Source organism: Heteronotia binoei, chromosome 5 (genome assembly GCF_032191835.1).
Source record: "Heteronotia binoei isolate CCM8104 ecotype False Entrance Well chromosome 5, APGP_CSIRO_Hbin_v1, whole genome shotgun sequence".
NCBI classification, from domain to species: Eukaryota; Metazoa; Chordata; class Lepidosauria; order Squamata; family Gekkonidae; genus Heteronotia; species Heteronotia binoei.
Genome location: NC_083227.1, coordinates 114,222,506 through 114,243,839, shown reverse-complemented (window position 1 = coordinate 114,243,839; position 21,334 = coordinate 114,222,506). Strand labels below are relative to the sequence as shown.

The 21,334-nt window shown below is 45.8% G+C and overlaps 1 protein-coding gene across 1 annotated transcript in view; it reads right to left on the bottom strand.

Moving 5' to 3' along the window:
- Positions 1 to 21,334, bottom strand: part of UIMC1 (ubiquitin interaction motif containing 1) — a 108,908-nt gene that overhangs the window by 6,365 nt on the left and 81,209 nt on the right. Inside the window, exons 9-11 of the mRNA XM_060240185.1 lie at positions 10,968 to 11,133; positions 3,212 to 3,290; positions 65 to 197 (exon numbers count right to left, since the gene is read on the bottom strand). Coding sequence (XP_060096168.1) covers positions 65 to 197; positions 3,212 to 3,290; positions 10,968 to 11,133 — 378 coding nt within the window. The remainder of the gene's footprint in view (positions 1 to 64; positions 198 to 3,211; positions 3,291 to 10,967; positions 11,134 to 21,334) is intronic.

Below are 21,334 nucleotides of genomic sequence, written 5' to 3'. Positions count from 1 at the left end.
CTGGTGCATGAAAGCATGGCCTTATAGCATCAGCAGTGAGCCTCACAGATAAGTCCACCCTCACCTTTGCACGCCGCAGCCTCCTACCACCCTGGGTTCCATTAGCACTTTTGGAGCACCTTTGAAAGCAGCCATCAACATGCCTCTGGTACTCCTTCAGTGGCACCAGAGTCTTGCAGAGATAACACTTCTCATACCTGACAGGCCAGAAGAGAAAGAAACGCATTAGGATTCACTCTGTTTTGAGTGCTTCTGCAAGCCATTTCATGGATAAGGCATGTCAATGAAGCTGGATGCGCACAGCAGGATGACCAATAAAGTTGGCCTGTTGCCAATCAAAAGGACGGAGTGATTAGCAGTTTCCCCCCAACTGCTTCTCTGTGTCCTGCTGCTATAGCTGTGGGATGGTAATGAAATCAGCTCCCTTAACTATCTCAAACAATGTAGATTTCCCTTCAGATATAAAACATCCTGTCAACACAGCTGAAATGAAGTGTTATGCTTTTGCAAAAGGGAGCTAGATTTTGTCCAAAAAAGCAAAATCAGGTGTTGTTAAGTCAGACCCTTTTTTTTTTTAAATCCGAATGAACTTGTCTAACTGGCAATTCAAGCCTTTCAGGACACTGTCTCCATTTTACAGCATGAAGAATTGAGAATGCATGAGGTTGCAGAAATGCCAGCCTCTGTCCTCCTACTGTCACTCCAACCAGTTCATCTGTATGCAAGGGCTCCCCTCTAACTACAGAACTAGTAGCTTTACCCAAAGTTGTAAAGGAACCTAGATCCTGAAAATGATACTGGACAATGGGAACGAGTATAAAAATGGAACTGAATGCAGCTGCTCAGTCAAGGGTCCTGCACTGAAAGAGTCTGGCATCTATAACGGGTCTGAAGAGCCCCTTCATGGTACATTCTGCAGTACTTTTCCATATTTTCTTTCCAGTCGTTGCTGATTACCAAGATAATGTGTCTAAACAGAAGCTGTCCTCTCTATAATTAGCCTAATTCCATTAGTGATGTTGCCATCCAGTGTTTGTAACAGCAAAATTACTTCCATGGCTGGGATTTTTACTGTCAGATCCATTCTTATGATGCTGTGTGGGTGGGTGGTGCAGGAGGAGGAGGGGCAGTAGCAGCAAGAGAGATTAAACAAAATCTTCTCCATCTGAACTAAATCTAATTTCATTAAGGATAGTGCTACAGGTGCCACTCTTGCCAGCCATCTCTATCACACCTTCTGGCTGGCATGCACATACAGATAGAGTATTCAGACTTGCCCTACATCCTCCTGAGGCTTGTCTGCAGCCTAGGGTGAAAGACCATAGCTCAAGCTTGCCTTGATATTCATCTGCCCTGTTAAGGGCTTGTGTGCTGTGCTACTGTCAGCCCTCCCAAGGCAAGAAAGGCTGTCCAGACTTTGCGAACCCTGTTTTCTGCTATCAGGGGGTTTACTTGTCAGCTACTTTAACAGATTGGCTTTTGTCACCCCAACCCCCACCCTGCAACTCAGAGCAATGTGAAACTGTATCTTTCTACCATAACAACCAGGCACAGAGTTGTAAGCTGCAGTACTGCAGTCCAAACTCTGATTACGACCTAAATTCAATCCCAGCAGAAGATGGGTTCAAGTAGCCAGCTCAAGTTTGACTCAGCCTTCCATCCTTCCAAGGTCAGTGAAATGAGTCCCCAGTTTGCTGGGGGTAAAGTGTAGATGACTGGGGAAGGCAATGGCAAACCACCTCATTAACAAAAAGTCTGCTAAGAAAATATCATGCTGTGAATGTCACCTCATGGGTTGGTAACGACTCGGTGCTTGCATAGGGGACTACCTTTACCTTTTACCACAGCATCCAGAATGTGGCAGTGTGAGTCCTGACAGGAATGTCACAGATGACACAAATACAACCTGTGCTGCACCAACCACACTGGCTTCCAGTGGAGTACTGAGTCAAGTTCAAGGTTTTGGTATTGATCTTCAAAGCAGTCAGGGATTGACCTATCTATGGGACTGTCTCCTCTGCTATGTCTCTAGGACAGCGGTGCACTTTTTGGATAGCAATTTGCTGGTAGCCCCTGGCCTCAAAGACATCTTGGCTGTCATCAGTCAGAGCCAGGACCTTTTTTAGTCCTGGCCCCAACCTGGTGGAGCTCTGCCAAACACCATCAGGCCCTGCAGGATCTTATGCAATTCTGCAGGGCCCGTAAAGTGGAGATGTTCTGCCAGGCTTTTGGTTGAGGACAGTGACAGTTTCCATCCTGGCTGGCACTCTCCTTTGCTCTCTGTACTTGCCCTGCCTCTCTTCCCTCCCCCAACTGATGAAGTGATTGGCAGTCTGAAATGGGGAAATAACTGGAATTCACCAGCTGATCCTTTTAGATTTGTGGTACTAATGTTATTTATATGTTTTATCCTATGTTTGATGCTTTTGTCATTGTTGTACGTTGCCCAGAGCACTGCAGTAGCAGGGATTGGGCGATCCACAAGTTTAATAAATGCTAATAATAATGAAACACAGATTAATGCAGCTGTACAAGCAACAAGCAATCCCCTCCAATCCTAGAGAACCAAAGAAAAAACAGAAATCATTGTCATGTGATCTGTAAAAGAAGAAATAGACTAAAGCAGCAAGGAAAGAAACAAGAGAGGGCACAAGGAGACACCAGTTCAGACCAAACATGGCAACCACACTGGCCATATAAGGCATTAACAGTTGAGGATCATCTAATTTTTCTACTGTGACTAAGAAACCGGAACCCAGGTCAGGGCTGGCTTGGTTCCCAATGTCTCCCATTGAGCTCTGTGGGATAAAGCCAGAGGCACTGGTCTCAGTGATGAATGGAAGAGGAAAGACACTGGAGAGAGAGCAAAGCACCAGAATTTCTCTCATGTAGCTAACAGCACATAAAAAGCCTGTGGAGAAACCATGACAGATCAAAGGCTTCCAAAAACAAAATACAGAGCAGAGCAAAACAAACTAAAGGGGACTGACAGGCAAAAATAAGCAGAGAAAGTCAGATGAAAACCAGATGGGCTTTTCTTTCACAGGAGGCCTCTCAGATTATAGGGGGAAGCATGGTGGAGAGAGACAGGCACCAGTGCAGTCAGCTGAAAGCAGTAATGCAGACAAAAACATCTACAAGTGGCCCAAAATGGAGCCTTCCTGCAAAGTGAAAAGAAAAGGTGCTCTGAGATGGCAGCAAACCTACTTACTTGCCAGTGTCTGCAGGTTGTGGCGTCTCATTGCCCCAGGCAGCTCTACTCTTGGCTTCCCTCTGTCGCCGGGTCATCACTTCAAAACAAGAAGAGAGAACAGTTGCTTGCCAGGCACCATCTCTCTTCTTAAGAACCTGAGGAGGTTTTGCCAAGTGTCCCAGCAAAATACACAGTGCGAGTTTGGGGAAGAATTTCAAAACCCTCCCAGCCAGTTTGTTTGGGAAAGGGGAGAGGAGGACTAGTGTATAATGGCACTTCCTTTCTTAAGGTGAAAGCTGCAGCGGAAGAGCTTCCACCCAGAAAGAGTGCTTGCTAACTTTCTGTCCTTCTGACACAAACATAACCCAATGACTCCTTCAGACTTAGCTGATAAAGGCTTACATGAAGACTTCCCCCACCCTGGTCAATAACCTGTCACTTGATTGACATGTTGACATGAAGTCTTTTGGCAGCCTGGGAGTAAAGAGTTAAATACCTGTTTTGGAATTCAAAATAAACATTCCCTTTGCTTCTTATAAAGTTAAAAGCAAGCTCAAAATGTAGGGCCACTTGAATACAAGATTCAAGAGCCCTGTTTCCTCCAGAGCTATGCTGCATCCCTAAAAGGTGGGACATCCTCTGGTTTAAGTCAAGGCTTGGATAGGTGGAGCTCAATGAATAAAGATAAAAACTATTCCAGTAGTTCTTATACACAGTGCAAGGCCTTTTATGGCAGGTTGGAGGTCAAAGGGGGAACTGTGTTCAATCAGTATGCAATCCTGTTTCTGTTCTTGGATTGAATATAAATACTCAACAAATTGGGCACATTTGCATGCATTTACTTAAAGGTACATAATCCAGTTTGATTAAAACCCCTGATTTTGGCAGACTTTGGGATCTTTTGGCAAGGACCTAGATAGTGGAGGGAAGAGATGTGCTGGACAGCAGGAGACTAAGAAGAAAAAAAGTGATGGAAAGAGATTACCGGTATTTCCTTTTCAGGTTGTATGAATTGTTTGGCTTAATATAGAACTATCCTCTGACTACATGCTATGTCCAAGGCTCCATTTCGTTTCCCACATCTTTAGCTGATGCTATCCACACACTCTGAACTTTTTTCTCTGTAGTCATGAGGACTAGATGTACACTTTATCAAAACCAGCCAAATTTTACATTTTGTTTTAGTATATACATGCATAACCGCAAGAACAGACAATGGCTCTCCTTTTTCCTGAACAGAAATGGCAACAACAATGGCATCAAACTCAGTGATATATATTTGTAAGCAAGCCCAGCCAGGCACCCCAGATTTTCTTGCCAGACATCTGTGATAAGAATTTTTAAACATTTCCTTCATATAGTTGAATTCCCCTTGTCGTATCCCTGTTGACAGGCCACCAGCTAAGCTACTTGAGGGACACATCCAATAACCTCAGACATTTCCACCAGGGTGCGAGAGTTTCTAATGCAGAAACAGATGTTGTTTTAAGCACTCTTGGGCAATCTAGCAGAGGGGACAGCGTATTAGAACACTTTTACAGCCTGGTATCAGATCTTCCTGTGCTCTATACTCTCATTAGGAGAAAGGTCTGAATCAGTGTTATAGGCACTATAAAACTGTTATTGTTTGCACAACATCTGCTGTAAAGTGGGTGCCCACAGAGTTCAGGATAGAAAGATTCCTTATCATTGCCAGCACAGCCTGGGCCTTGAAGCATACATTTTGACTCCACAGTTCCTAGGTCCCTGTTCTCTTGGTGGTTACTATAATGGACTGTTCATCCGCTAGTTTTAATGGATGCACTTTCCAACTTACATGCTGCAGTGACCAGAGTGCATTCTGTGTGCTCTCTGAATTGAAGTTTATAGTTGCAGGAGGATTCTGGGATTTCCATTAGATATTGGGGGGGGGGGGGGGGGTGGAGAGGAAAAGCTATGCCTTCACCCCATGCCCAAAGACACTGATCAGTCATTTCCTATAAGTCTGACTTGGATCCAAATCAATGACCTGGGTGCAAGAGGCTCTCCTGCCCTGCTGTTAATCCTGGAGTCACTTGATACTCCCTGACGGCTTTTTAACAAGCCTGTTTGCAGCAAAAGCAGAGCAGTTCTCAGACCCAGTGTGCAGTTGTTAATATTCCTGTAACAGTCTCTCTTTGAGTGCCTTGTGCACAGCTCAGGTATTAATCAGTGCTATTTTCTTCTAGGAGAAGAGAACACATCTGGCACAGCAAGTCTGCTAGAAACCTTTGGGACTGGCACTACAGAAATGCCAGGAAAGATCTCCAGCTGTGCTGCCAAGAGCTGCAAGAAGAACAAGGATGGCATCACCAATAGGCTCACTTGAATCAGACAAGTTGGCCTGCTCCCATTCCAAATGCAGACATCAACAGTGCCGCTGCATGACTGTGCCAGCAAAGCTCAATTCCAGCAGAGAAAGGACACGTAGAACAAGGTTCTTCAGGAGAAGTCAAGGGGGTGGGTGGGGGAAATCTCCTTAGGAGAAGCTACTACAAGATAAATACCCCCTCAGAACAAGAGAGAATGTGCGCTGCAACTACCTACCTAATATGAGTACAGCATCTCCCCTCAACATCCTGCAAAACTACAGTCAGAGATGCTCACATGAACCGTAACCAAATTAAAACTTTAGTGGCTTCAGATTTCCTTCTGTCAGGACAAAGGAAGCTGGCTTCTTTCTGGTTCCTCTGGACATTATCACACCCTATGCTGATGTTTCCCACATTGTCTAGAACTTTCCATCCATGTTAAAACCTTGTGAGAATGTGAGGCAGGATATCACAGGTAGGCTGTGCAAGGCTGCATGTGCAAAGAGGAAAGGGGCTTTGACATAGAACAAACTCAAAGACCTCTTGCCTTTGCTCCTGCACTGAAATTTATACCTGACTGTGCACTGAAAGCCAGTCACTACCCTTTCCTTCCATGCCTTAGGTGGACTTTATTTTAATGCCCCCTCCCCCCAAAAAACACCTAGCAAAATGATCAATGTGAGTGTTTATTTGAGGCTTTATTTTTAAAGTTATTTCTCACTTAATTTTCTTACACTTTGAAATCTACCCAGAAATCAGCAGCATGCACTGTCCTGCTCTGAGTGGGTGCAGAGAGGGCAGCTTCAATGAGAGATTGTCCGGCCAATTAGAATGTACTAACCTGGCTTGCCAGAACAGGTTCCCTTTGAGTCCAATCTAGGCAAGATGAGTATTTTATGTCAGAAACAAAGTGAATGTAACCCACAGTGGGTTCACCACTGCATTCCTGAAGCAGTCTTAGATTACTTCAGGAGAGGGCAATAAGTGCCTCCCCTGAGACCAGTGCTGTCTTTCAGTTCCCCAAGAGTCCCAGCTCTCTCTCTCTCTCTTTATATAATAGCTGGGTACCTCTCACATCCAGGCCTTTACAAATATTGGAGAAAGTATCCTTAAATGATATCAAGTGTCTTGCTATGCTGGTTGTCCTTTTTTCCCAACAGACATCCAATTGCCTCTATGCAGGGCTTCTTTTTCCTGTGTTAAGTGTCTATTCTCATTTAGCAGGCAAACTATTTTTGTGAGAGTTCCTATTAATGGAAAGAATTCCTTTTACATTGGCCCTTCAAAGAAGTGATGAAGCTCTTCCCTGCACTGGTTGTTACCTTTTACTAAAAAAAAATGCTGCATCAGTGCCACTTCTCTTAGTGTTGAAGCTCTTTTTAAAATAGCATCAGCACCAGCATGGCTGCAGCTTAGAAAAACTTCAGACTGTTTCACCTTGCACCTGAGACAAGGCTGCAGCAAGAAGGTAGACACCCTGCCTCAGTCTATTCTGATGCTGGATGTCTTCAGCAATGTGGTCACCATTGGAGGAATGAAATCAAAAGGCCTGTCGAAACCAAGAGGACTTGATCACTGTCAGTCTTTGGCAATGTTCATGGTGAACATTCCTGGAAATGTCTGGAGAACAGAGCAAAGGGGAAAAAACAAGCCATTCTTCCAAGACTGTCACATACTGATAGTTGTGCAAGGCACTAAGGGAGATCTCAAAAGGAGGATATTGGTGGCAGGATATTGGTGCCTCTCTATGCCACCCTGGTCACTTGCCCAAAGAAAGAGCTGCTGGTCTGTCTCTGCTGCACTTCAGCATTGTCATTGCCAATGGTTAGAGGATACAGCTCAGCAGGGGGACTTAAGAGGCCATTAGGGTTTCCTCTAATCCTGTAATGCTGCTAACTGTAACCAGTACCTCGGTTTCCAAAATTCTTTGCTCAGGCAAAAGCTGAACTCTCAGACTGCCTGTCCATGCATGCCCTGCCTGACAGTCTGCTTCCCAGCTGGACTCAAGATCACCAGCCCCATCAAGATGCACACCAGGTAGATGTGCCACAGAAGACACAGATTAGTTTAGTGAAATTTCTGAATGGCTTAAGTATGCAACTCTATGAGTTCTGGTAGCAGACAAGTGTTCAGCCACAGCACAGGATGCACAAACAAGACATGCCACTGCACCCTGTGGAACAGATGGCATTAAGTATCTTCTAAGATGAAATGGCTTTTTTTAGGCTACAAGCTCAAACAAGAGCTAGTGAATTTACAGTAGGCAGTAAGAGAACAGTAGACTGACAAGTCAGAGAGGTTCCTTTATAACAGAAAACACTGAAAGATGTTAGAGTTTATAGTACCAGAGACCTCTAGAGTAAATCCAATTAAGCTGTCCTGAAAGTGGATCATTGACCTCTAAAGCCAGTGGTGAGGAGGAACTACAGCAGCCTTCTCAGAGCAGATCAAGAGGGAGGACACTGAGCGGAGCTTTGATTTCTTTCCACACTGTGCTACTGCGCTGATCACAGGGCAGCCAAATACAAACCACACAGTTCGTTGGCGGGGGGAAGGGAACCCTAGTCAAATGCTGGGAATGCAAAATCCAGAATTTTCAATCTCAGATCAGTCAAACTTGACTCAGCAAGCCTGATGCAAGCTTGCTGCCGCTTTTAAAGGATTTTTATTCCATGAAAGAGCATTAGCTAAGTCTGTAGATGTGAGCTCAGTCAGGTTCACAGGGCTCAAATAAAAAAAAGCAAAACAAAACAAATACTTCCATAAAGAATTCAGACTTATACTTTACATCAGTTGCCAAGATGGACTGGCAGCCATACTGCAGTTGTGAGTCCCTGGTGGTGACTGCTATGTTAAAAGTACATAGCAGCCCCACCCACCTCACAGGGTGTCTGTTGTGGGGGGAGAAGACATGGGAGATTGTAAGCCACTCTAAGTCTCTGATTCAGAGAGAAGAGCAGGGTATAAATCTGCAATTATTATTATTATTATTCTCCTTCCTGCCAACACACATTCAGGAATTAAGGGGGGGGAGCACTGGCAATCCAGTTTGGCATTATATCCAATCCAGAGAACATGGTTTGTCCTTGCCCTGCAAACCAGGCTTGCAAACTGAAAACAAACCATAGTTTGTAGTCCTGGTTTGTACTTGCCCTGCAAACTACAACTGTCTGGTTCAGGCCCAGGAAATAAATACTAGCTCATGGCATACAAAGAAAGGAGAGGTTGTACACCCAAGTCGAAAGCTCCTAGGATTGTTCATATGATGCCAAACTATAGTTAGTCTGAGCCATGCCATTGTTTTAAGAACAGTTCCCCATAGGCAGGCTGAAAGGAAAGACTTTCTATGTGCTGCAGCTGGGATCTCTGCTCACAACACACAATAGGATGATGTTCTAGAGATGTTATCCTACATTGCACAGTACATATAACAATGAGCCCAAGTTGTATAAATATAGAGTTTCATTTGGATTTGTGCTGTGTTTGCCACACTTGTAATGTTTTTTACTATATTTAATAGATCAATTGCAACAAATACACAAGAGGCTTCAAGAGGAAGTGAGCAAGATAAGAGCATGGAACCTGCACGTAACCTTGACATGTTCTGTGGACTCACACACTAATTAGAATTTTGAGAATGTTTCCTTTCATTATATAAAGTTCTGTGCCTCATGGCTGCAAAAAGATCTGTCTCAAGTAAATGGCAAAAGAGTCATATGATGAAAAACAACGAAAACAAAGAAAAAGCATCTCAGGTTCACTGCATTTAATTTTTGTGATTTCTAATGCTAATACACTAAGGGTTTTTTTCCAACGGCTGAGTCAAGTTTTTCACATTTGAGGGCAACTATTTCAGAATAGGAATAATGCCTGCTAATAATTTATAGTAGCTTGGCTTGACAAGGCTAACAAAAAAAGGCTATGCCAATTATGTTAATCACATGCCATTAAATATGCAAATTGGCAATGGCCCTCTGGCTTATAATGTATTTCAAATGTGGTCCTCAGCACTGATCAAATTTTCTACTCCTGCCTTAACAAAGGAAAGGCCAGGCACTGCAATAGCACTTCCTTCACTTGATTTCATATAATGACTAATAGCTGCGTATAAAACCATGGCATTTGTGGAACAACTGAATTGCTATTCTTGTTAATTAAAATACAAAAATGTTATGCCATCAGAGGTAGATCGTTAATAGCGAACAGTCTTTATGTGTACATGTTCAATCTGCCTGAAGCTGTACTTGCAGCTGTAGCCATCAGCCTGTCTTTACATTTTGGCAGCTGAACACTTACAAGAACCATTGCATGTGAGAAGTCTTCTCTTCCAAACGGCTCCTTTGTCAATACTGAAGAAGTAAAAAGAGTTAGGATTTCCTTCATGCCAACTAAAGCTTTCTTTCCTTAGTCACTGAGCACTTCCAAGCAGCTGACTAGAAAAGGACTTTGCAGTGAATAGCACTTTCACACTCGTAGCGGATGGGAAGGCCTTTTCGTATGCAGCATCATTTTGCTACCCCTTTGCAGCAGGAGTGAAGAAAAAAATACAGGATGGTATATGGAGGCAAAAGAGGGCCTAGACTGTGGATGAGATTTCCCACTGCCAACCAGAAGTTTAGTGTGCTCAAACCCAGATGAACTCTGTCGATGTGAAATAGCAGCCTGTCTAGACTTGAGGGTCAGGATCTGTTCATAGGGAATGGGGGGTGGGGGATGTGATGGAGGCTGCTCTGAAGAAAATCATACAACCTGATGGGGAAACTGCAGACCTAGGAGCTCCAGGTTGTTGGGGCAGGCAGAAATGGAGGGCATCGACTTTGAAATATCACAAGTCTTGAAACAAAACTCTGCAGATTTGGCACAGGCTCCCTGTGCTGTAAAAGCCACTGACCTCCAGGCAACTGCAACCCATTCTGTGCTACTGCCATTTATAAAAACTCTAGCCTGGTCTACACATGCAGCAGAATGAGCTGGTAGAGGTGTACCTGCAGTCTGAAGTGAGACAATCCATTTCAGCACCTTAGACAGCATTCCCACCCCATTCATTCCATTGCATCTGCAGACCAGGCCTCTGTCCTCCCTCATTTAGACAAACTGTCATAGAGAGAGGCCTCTCAATCTTCCCTCTGTGCCAAATTACAGGCCTTCAGCCAGTCTTTCTCTAGCCTGCCTGCTTCCAAGGTACTCCCCCGCACCTGGATCTGATCATTCGACATGCACAGATAATACATTCACAATTCCCTGAAAATACAGAATATGCTGTTTTAGGGCAAGACGAGGTTGCACACTGCATTTTCACCTTTCTGATTTTAGGATTCTGTCTGAAGCTGGCCCAGATACTGACTATTCTAACTCGGGCTCCAACAAACATATACAGAGAATAGCTAGATTACTGAATAAGACTACCATGAACAACTGAGAGGTAAGGCAGAAATTTCACAGACCTGGAGCATCATCTTCTGTGTCCTCTCCTGTGCCATTACAATACATGGCATGTCGCTCAATTTCCAAAACTGGGAATCTGCGATCACACAATGGACATGAGATAGCGCCATCAGCTGGAAGGCTGGGTGCAGTCACACTCTTCCCAGTGTCTTCATTTGCATCAGCCTGAGGACCAGGGCAGGGTAAGATATAAGTCAAATTAGTCTTCTTGCAAGGTTAATTCTTCAGCATCAACCCTGTTCCATTGATCTTCTACAGTTTCTGACCCTCCCTGGGCCATCTGTGCTTCACTTCTAGCAGTACTTTCTATTCCCACTGATCAGGTCAGATGTAGGAACTACACACTGATGAGTGAGCACCACAGCACTAATATCTACTGCTTATTTCAAAGGCAGCATGTCCTCCCCAAATTGCCATGAGGCCCCCCTGGAGAACCATGTGTTCTATTTAAGGCAAGGATTACCTGTGCTCTGAGGAAAGTGTAAAACATCTTAATAGAGAAAGTGAAAGTATCAGCAAGCAAAAACACGTGAAACTGACAAAGAACTCAAGCACCCAGTCAAGGCCTGGCAGCCCTACCTGCAGAGAATGCTATCTAGGAGAGTAAAATGAGATCCCTCTCCTCACCACCATGGGATTTGTTTTATTTATCTTGAAGCAATGGGAAGGTTTCATCTAGTGGAATTATTGGAATTCAAGTTATTTACATTTCGGTCATGACAGGATTCAGCGCCAGTGCTAAAAAGCCCACACAAGGTGCCCCTGCCACCCCTCAACTCCTTGGCAAGGAGGGGTAGCCACCATGGGGCTTCTGGGCTCAGTGCATACACATACACACACCGGCTCTCCATGCCTTACGTCTATGCTTGGAAGCACAGACATGAAAGACGGAGCGACAGCAAGTGAGTGGTGAGGAGCATGCGTGCTGAGGCCAGAAACCCAGTGGCAGTTTGTGCCAAGCTTGCTCTTTCTCTTGCCTCAAAGGCAAGGCCAGGCAGGAGGGCCTAACTGGTGCCCTCCCTCCAGAGTCACGCTCCAGGCAGCCACCTCATGCTGCCTAATGGACACAATGGCTCTGATGCGATTAAACAAATGTTAGTATCTAGAAAGCAGAATATGATGTATTGTAGTTTCTATCCAATTAGAAACTGTCTGTTGTAAGCCCAGGAAAAACAAGAAGGAAATGGAGTGGCCTGTACCTTACTATTGCTAGGCTGACACCCTTTTTGTAAGAATGCTTTGCTCTTCTATGCAAGCTTAACGGCTGTCCTTCCTGCCTCTGTGCTTGCTGGGAAGAAGAAAGCAACAAAAATCTCCATTACAGAAGTAGCCACGTAGCTGTTAGTGAACTTAGCAAGGTAGAATGGTTTTTTTTATTTCATCCCAAGCACCTTTCCCTAATGTTTTCCAGTAAACTCTATTTCCTTTAAAGCATATGTCTCATATCTCAATCTGTCTGGACATCACCTCTGACTTTTAAATGAATACCCCAACAAGAACAGTCTGCACTGTAGCCAGTTGTGGAGTGTACATGTATTTGGTGGTCTATGCTGGTGGGGTGTACATGTATTTGGTGGTCCAAACAATAGTTTTGGTATTCTCTTTGGCCAAATTACAGCCACTGATAAGGTGTCACCAGACCAAAGGTTATATTATCATGCTGAGAAAATTAGTGAAATGTTAATGTGAAGCAACTAGCACCCTGATTGCATCTCCAAGCAACTTAGTGGTTTGTGATGCAGGACTCTGGGAAACTTGTGGCTCCCCTTTGCATTTTTTCTCCTTTCCTGTCTCCCACTTTCCTATTTGAATACAGCCAAAATGCTTTTATAAGCCCCTTGACTCAGAAAGGGAAGTTATACCTGCATCCAGCAACCTTCTTATTTTCAATCTTTTCAAACTGGGCATATTTTGGTACTGGAAAAACAGCAACCCAAAAGCAAAACCTGCTTAAAATCCAGATTGACAACTGCTGTGTGAACACAGGAGGCTGCCTTATACTGGATCAGACTATCAGTGTCAGTATTGTCTACTCTGACTGGTAACGGCTTTCCAGGATCTCGGGCAGAGAGATCTTTCTCATCTCCTCCTACTAGATTCTTTTTGGGGGAGTTATTTTTGTATTTGTGTGTTTCTGTACTTGGAAGTCATGTTGACCTCTGGTGATATTCAGAGAGGTGGTTGAATAGAGCCTGTCCCTGTCCTTGGCATTTCAAGGAGGTCTCCCATCCAAGTACTAACCAGAGTTGACCCTGCTTAACTTCCAAGATCTGACAAGATCAGGCTTGCCTGGGCTATCCAGGTAAGGCCTCCTACTAGATTTTTGTTATTGTTGATGTTGGGAATTGTTTTATCTATTTTATTAGATTTTTAGCTCTCCCTCCTCTGCACAGCGAAGCTCAGGAAAGATAAAGACAGGCTGCTTACCTGTAACTGTAGGTCTTCGAGTGGTCATCTGTGCATTCACACTCATGGGATAGAGCGCCCACGCCAATCCCCGAATCGGTACCTAAAAAGCCCGGGATTTTTTCACGCTCAGCATCAGTGGGCATGCACAGGCGTCCCAGTACACATACTCACCGGAGTCAGCGCGAGGATCCCGCCAGTTCCTTCCTGACCACTGGAAGCCCTTAACATAGGGAGACCATCAGCAGTGGGGAAGGAGGGTGGGTAGTGTGAATGCACAGATGACCACTCGAAGATCTACAGTTACTGGTAAGCAACCTGTCTATCTTCTTCATGGTCTCTGTGCTTCACACTCATGGGAGATTAGCAAGCCAGACATACCTGGAGGCAGGAGCAGATGGTCAACCAGAAGAGACAGCTTGCAGCACCACAGCTCCCAGACGAGTCCTCTGCTGAGCATGCACATCCAGAGCATAATGCTTCATGAAAGCACGAGGAGAGGACCAAGTGGCGGCCTTGCATACGTCTGTCAAGGAAACACCCTTCAGGAACGCCACTGACGTCACCATCTCTCTAGTAGAGTGTCCACGAATGGGTCCAGGCAACAGCTTCTTCGCCAGGAAGTAGCACACTTTAATAGTCTCAGTAAGCCACTTCAAAAGCTGCTGAGATGAAATTTTTGAACCCAATCTAGGAGCAGCATAGGAAACAAAAAGATGCTGCTCCTGACGAAAACCCTTAGAACGACTCAAGTAAAAAAGTAACGCACGCTTGACATCCAAAGCGTGCCACCGACGTTCCTCGTCCGAGGAAGGCATGGGGTAAAAGGTAGGTAACCAAACGTCCAACTTAAGGTGAAACTGGGAAACCACCTTAGGGAGAAACGAAACATCAGGAGCCAATGAAACTCCGGACTCATGGAACACTTAAATATGGGTGGTCACAACGCATAGCCATGAGCTCCCCTACATGGCGTGCCAACGTGATTGCCACCAAAAATGCAGTCTTCCAGAATAGAAGCTGTAGGGAACAGGTTGCCATTGGTTCAAAGGGGCACAAGGTCAACCTGTCCAATACTAACGGCAAATCCCACAACTGTGGAGGTGATCTGGACGGAGGATGCAATCTGACCAATCCTTTCAAGAATTGCTTTGAATAAGGATGAGCAAACACCGAATGTCCCTCAACAGGCTCATGGTGAGCTGATATTGCTGATAAACTTTAACAGAAGAAAAGGAAAGTCCAGCATCCACCAAAGACAACAGAAAGTCAAAAAATGCCAGTAGACCCACCCGTTGGAATGAGACTGCAGAATTAGCCAAAAACTGAAGAAACTTCCCCCATTTCCTGTCATAGGAAACATGGGTAGACAACTTCCTACTGTTCAGAAAAACGTGCTTGACTCTGCTCGAAAAATCACAGGGTCGATGAGCCACACCGTCAACTTCAAGTGAGGAATGTTGTGGTGAAACACTTGTCCTTCCTGGGCCGAAAGAAGGTCTGGTTCCGCCGGGAAATGATTGAAAACTCCCCTCGCCAAATGGAGCAAAATTGGAAACCAGTTTTGCCGAGGCCACCACGGCGTGATTAGTATGCACCTCTGTTTCTCTCTTGCTATCTTGTTGACAACTTTTGTCAGCAGCGGAAGAGGTGGAAACAGATACAGGAACCAACCCTTCCACTGGAACATTAGACCGTCTCCCAAAGACACCAGACCCGTTCCTCCCCTGGTGCAGAACAGGGGACACTTCCAATTCAGGGCTGTGGTGAAAACATCCACCTGAGGATACCCCCAAAAATGGAACACAGGTTGAAGGAAGCGCCACTGCATCTCCCATTCGTGTGGAGATGCTGCTCCTCTGCTCAACGAATCCGCCTGGAGATTGAATACTCCTGGAAAGTGTGCAGCTTTCACGTAGATGACGTGTTCCAGATACTCCAGCCACAGTTCTATTGCTAGCGCACAGAGCCGTCAGGAGACTGTCCCGCCCTGTCTGCTGACATAACAAAGGGCTGTAGTGTTGTCCGTCAACAGAGCCGCAGTCTTCCCCGCCACCAAGGAACGGAAGGACTGAAGGGCGAAATGAATTGCCAACAGTTCGAGATAGTTGATACGGCAACGAGTCAGCTGTGGAGGCCACGGACCCCCCCACACACATAGAGAGTCCATGTGAGCATCCCAGCGCCATAAGGACGCATCTGTGATGATCGTAACTGTCATCACAGGCAGATGGAAGGGAGCTCCCTGACAGATGATGTCTCTGGATGTCCACCATTCCATGGCCCGAAGGATTGATGGTGGAATCGTGAACCTCTTTCGAGGTTTCGAGTCCCGTAAAGGCCGAAACTTTCTGAGGAACCAAAGTTGAAGCCCCCTCATGTGTAGTTTCGCAAACAGCAGCACACTGGTAGTCGCTGCCATCAGCCCCAGCATCCGCTGCAGTTGTTATGCTGTGCCCCATTTCCGGCTTTGAAAAAGATGAATGAGAGTGATAATGTCCATCGTTCTCTGCTAAGGCAGAAACGTGCAATGAAGATTTGTGTCAGCAGAGCCTCGATAAACTGAACTGTCCTTGATGGTATCAGATGGGACTTTTTCATGTTGACCTGCAGACCTAAGTTGTGAAGAAGACAAAGAGTGCTTGTAATATGGCCAGATAGACGTTCTTCCGAATCCGCCACAAGGAGCCAGTCGTCTATATACGGAAAAACGACTATGCCTTGAAGCCGAAGATGTGCGGCTACAACACTCATCATCTTGGTAAACACCCGCGGTGTAGTACACAGGCCAAATGGAAGGGCTTTGAACTGAAAATGGTTGGAGCCTATCGCAAACCTGAGGAAATGCCTGAAAGATGGATAAATGCTGACATGGAAGTAGGCATCCTTGAGATCCAACATTGCCATCCAGTCCCCTTGGTTGATGAGGGGAAGGATTGTTTGCAGAGTAGACATCCGGAATTTCTGGTACACGATAAACTTGTTCAGATTTCGAAGGTCCATAATTGGTCTCAGTCCCCCATCCCATTTGGGGACCAGGAAATAACAAGAATAGAAACCCCCCCCCCTGTTCTGGCTGCTATCAGAACCAGTTCTATGGCTTGTTTCTGCAAGAGGTTGCTCACTTCCTCTAGCAGAGGGGAGGAAGGGTGTGTGGTAACAATCACTGACTGAGTCAGAACCTGAATGAAGTCTATCTTGTAACCTTCTGCTATGATGGAGAGGACCGATCTGTCTGTGGAGATGGACTCCCAAGCCGGTAGATGATGATGGAGGTGGATGTGAGAAGAAGGAGGGACGTTGATATGTGCGGCAGAAAAGTCAAAGGCCCTGCTTCTGAGGGTGGGAGCCCTTGGAGTTGTTGGTGGCCGCAGAGGCCGAAGCAAATCTGGACTTATTTCCCCTATAAGGAGACCTATTCTCCGTCTGTGAAGAGCGAAGTCTCCAAGATTGGTCAGGGAAAAATTTCTGATAAGGCCTCTTGGGCCAAGATTTGTGCGATACTGACAGATGAGCCTGCAGGTCCCCAGACCACTCCCTGCGTCTCTCAGGTGGAATCCACACCGATGCCAAAGGTGCACGACGAATGGCAGAGTGATGAGAAACCCTCGAGAAGTGCGAGGCTTCTGACCGCTGGTCCCATTCCGGGAACTCACGGGGAGGGTACCATTTATGTTTATTTATGATTTATATCCCGCCCTTCCCACCAAGGTGGCTCAGGGCAGCTCACAACACATGAAGTCTAACTTTACAATATGGATATGGTGATGGATATGGGTAAGGTCCATATGAGCAAGGCCACGGACGTTAGTACCACATTGGAGGTGGCGGGAAACGTCAAATCACAGCACCTGACTCAAGCTCTCTCTGTCCTGTAGTAGGCTGAAGTGGTGCTAAAGGTTCGCTCGGTGCCAAAGCCTCGACTTCCGATACCGAACCACTGTCACTCCGACGACGCGACCTCGACCTGGATGAATGAGTCCGCTGAGTTAGGTATATTTCCTGCTCCGATCCCGAAAAGTGGGTCGGCTAGGAGCCGCGTCTTCCCAATACCGAAGGACTTCAGGGACTGGGAGACGCCAGAATCTTCCGAGATGGAACAGTTTGTGCCAACACTGACTCCATCGAAGCATCCCTAGCAGGGGAAAAAGTGCAGGAAAGTCTGTCCTTCTTCCGCTTCTCCTTGGACTTAAGCTTCTTCAGGAGGGACGATCGGTTCCCCAAATCGTCCTGACGTTTCTTGGTTGGCGTGAGCACCACTAACCCATCAGAGGGTTGTTTCATGGGTCGACCCCGCACAGTCGGCATACCCGTCTGTACTGGCGACGATGGATCGACCGATGTCGAAGCCATAGACTGGGTAGCGTCCCCCATTGATACCGACGGGCCCATTGCCATTTTTGGCAGATGAAGAGCCGATTCGACTAAGGCCGCCGATAGCCTTGCCGCCCGATTCTTTCAGGTTTGCCTCAAAAACCTCGAGTAATGCGGGCACAAGTCGACATGGTGGCTCTCACCCAGGCACAACAAGCAGAGGGAGTGACCGTCAGGGGGTGCGATCTTGCTACCACACTTCAGGCAACGTTTGAAGAACCCCCAACGCCTTTCCATAGGCACGGAACCCACGAGGGAAGTGGGGAAATAAAGCCCTGAGGGGCAAAATCCAACACAAAGTTCTTCTTTTTTTTAACAACTACTAACTACTAACAAGAACTAGGAAAAACAAAAAACGGGCAAGAAAGAGAAAATCCAGAAGGATTACCAAGCACCAACCGGAGCAGTCCAGGAAAGATCCTTTCAACGCGGTGGTCAAGAAGGAACTGGCAGGATCCTCACGCTGGCTCCGGTGAGCATATGTACTGGGATGCCTGCGCATGCCCACTGGTGCCGAGCGCAAAAAAATCCCAGGCTTTTTAGGTACCAATTCGGGGATCAGCGCGGGCACTCTATCCCATGAGTGTGAAGTACAGAGACCACGAAGAAGATCAACAAATTGAAAACAATATCATAAATTTATTATTAAAACAGATTTCCATCACAATAAAATCAAATCAGATGGCTGTAAAGGCACAAATAACATTATTTGACCAGGTGAGGTTGTGCCACCTGAGTGGAAGCTGGTACAACAACACAATAGATGGTGGGGAGGGAGCTGGGGGAGGACAAGGTGGAGACTTCTCTGCCTCAACCTGGCTAGGACCTTCTGCACCCAAAGCGGATGCTGTACCACTGAGCCATGGTCTCTCCATTTGGTTTTTTAGCAGACTGCATTGCACATATACTGATAACTTCAAAGAATTTTGTTAACTAAGCTTCCTGCTCTGACACATCCAGCTTAGTTAGAATTCAGCTAATTGAACATGCTATTTTTATGTTTATTTTCTTACATGCCTGATGTTACAGTCTATTTTCCCCGAATAAACCTTCAAAGTTGCCTGTCATGCTTCAAGTTATTCAAAACTCTACCTGCCAACAAGCAATATTACTTCTTGGTTGTCTTTATGCCCTGCTTGTGGGCTTCCTGACAGCACCAAGCTGGCCACTGCTGGAATGGATGATCCATTTAGCCTGCTCTTTTTCCATTTTCGCTGCGTTCCAGGTATGGCACCAACTGTCTTATCTGCCTAAGATGATAGAATGCAGATCAGGCAATGGCTGCCACCTGGGCCTCCATAGTTAACGAAGGCTCCTGGAGAACCCCTAAACTCTTGACCCTCAAAGCTGGTGCTAAAGGCGCCCCATCGAAGGTCGGTAAAGGGATCTCTCTTCCCAGGCCACCTCGGCTTAGGTACAGAACCTCCGTCTTTGCTGTATTCAATTTCAGCCGACTTTGTCTGAGCCATTTCACAGCAGCTTGTAATGCCCGATCCAGATTTTCTGGGATGCAGTCAGCCAGGCCCCCCATCAAGAGGTAGAGCTGGGTGTCATCCACATATTGGTGACATTTCAGCCCAAAGCTTTGGACAATCTGGGCGAGGGGGTGCATGTAGATGTTAAATAGTGTTAGGGAGAGAACCACCCCCTGAGGCACTCCACACATTAGTGGGTGTCTCCGAGATGACTTCTCCCCCACTGCCACCCTCTGTCCTCGACCTTGGAGAAAAGAGGTAAGCCATTGGAGGGCAGACCCCTGAATCCCCATGTCGGCTAATGCGGAAGTGTCATTCAAAAACCCATGTAGCTGTGCTGCCACTGCCTCTCAATGACTCAAGTTCGACACCGGTCAACAGTTGGCCAATTTAACCGGGTTTAAAGATGGTTTTTTAAGAAGTGGGCAAACCACTGCTTCCTTGAGGGGCGTACGGAAGGTCCCTTCTGTCAAGGACCTATTAATGATCTATTAATGCTTTGAATTAAGGACCTATTAATGCTTTGAATTCAGAGGTTACTGTTTAGCCTTCAAAAGACCTATTCACCACGAACATGTCCAAGCACAAGTGAAAAGTACCCTATAATAAGTAAGAAAGAGGGGCAGGGGTTTCATGTCCAGGTAGCCTTGGCTTGTTAAGACACATCTATCTAGCTGTATCCCTCTGGGATGGACAGGGTGGAGATACTTTCTTATTTTATCTCCACAACCGCCCTGTGAAGGAGATAGGCAGAGAAACCATCAGGCGCCCAAGGAGAAGATTTAAACCCAAACCTCCCTAGTCTGAGTGCAACACACTCAACCATGCCACAACCATACACACTGACAAATACGCAGCTCAGTTAAAGCAAATGCTTCAGCTATAACTCCACCCCCCCACACACTGGAATCCTGGTTAGGTTATTATTATTTTCTTCAGTGTTAAATGTCACCTCAAGGCTTGGTTTGGAGAAGAATGCTGGTTCAACTAGATCAGCCCTAGTTCTGTAGCAAGGATGTAAGATGAAAGAAAACACATCAGAGTTCTTTCTTGGCTTTTTTTGTGGGATAAAAAAAAGTTAAGCACTGTTATCTGCATGTCATTAAGCTCGCCCAATTTTTTATCTCCAATGGAGCCTTGTCTATTCAGTGTGTTCCTCCCTCTGAAATGCAGAGCCTCTGCCTTAAACTATTCATGGTTGTAAGAGGCAGAAGGCCAGCTACTGCTGTCTCATGCTTAATACTGGAAGCCTTCTGTATAATGTCAGTCTACCAAAAAAAGGGGGGGGGGGTCCTAAACCTTTAAAGCAAAGGAGGTTTGCCAGAACCATTAAAATGTCTGTTTAAATATTGAACTAGCTGGATGGAGCCTGTGGGAAATAATTCAGGATAGGTGGTTTTTATTGGGGTGAACCATGCAAGTGCGCTCTCTCTCTCTCTCACACACACACAAATAGAAATTGTCATCTCTGTCCTTATAACTGCACAGTTCCAAGGAAACCAGAGAAAGCCTGACTGCTTAGGCTTGCTTCATTTTTTATTTTATGAGTGGTCTCCATTATGTAGGCCTGTTGCTTAGCAGCTTCATTACAGAATCTACATTGTCAAGCAAAAGCCCAATTCTATGTGAGGAATTTCATTGACTGATTGAGGATTGCTTTTATGCGTGGGGGTGTGTTGGATTGGTCCTTTAAAAAAAACCACTCAAATGTGCCAAACACCCTGCTGACAGGTGATCAGTACTGAGCTGCAAGAACCGTCAACAATTCCACAGTCAAATCTTACACAAAATCCTTTCCTTAAAGAGAGCAGACTCCAAAGCATAAGACTTGGACTGAGAGTTCCACAGCTGTTCACCTATACTGCAGCTACTACAACAACACCACATCTTCCCAGGCTTTTCGCATCTCGGCATTGCTACATCTCGTTAAGTGCCATTATGCAGTGGTGTGTCATGAAGACATGCCAAGCACAGAACAAAACATGCCAAAGATGAAGAGTTCTGATCAAATCGGTGTTACCCTAATAAGATGTCACGTACTCAGATGTGAAGAACTCTCTGCTCCTTCCCATTTCCACTTTCTGCACAGCCGTGCAAATCACATCTTTTGC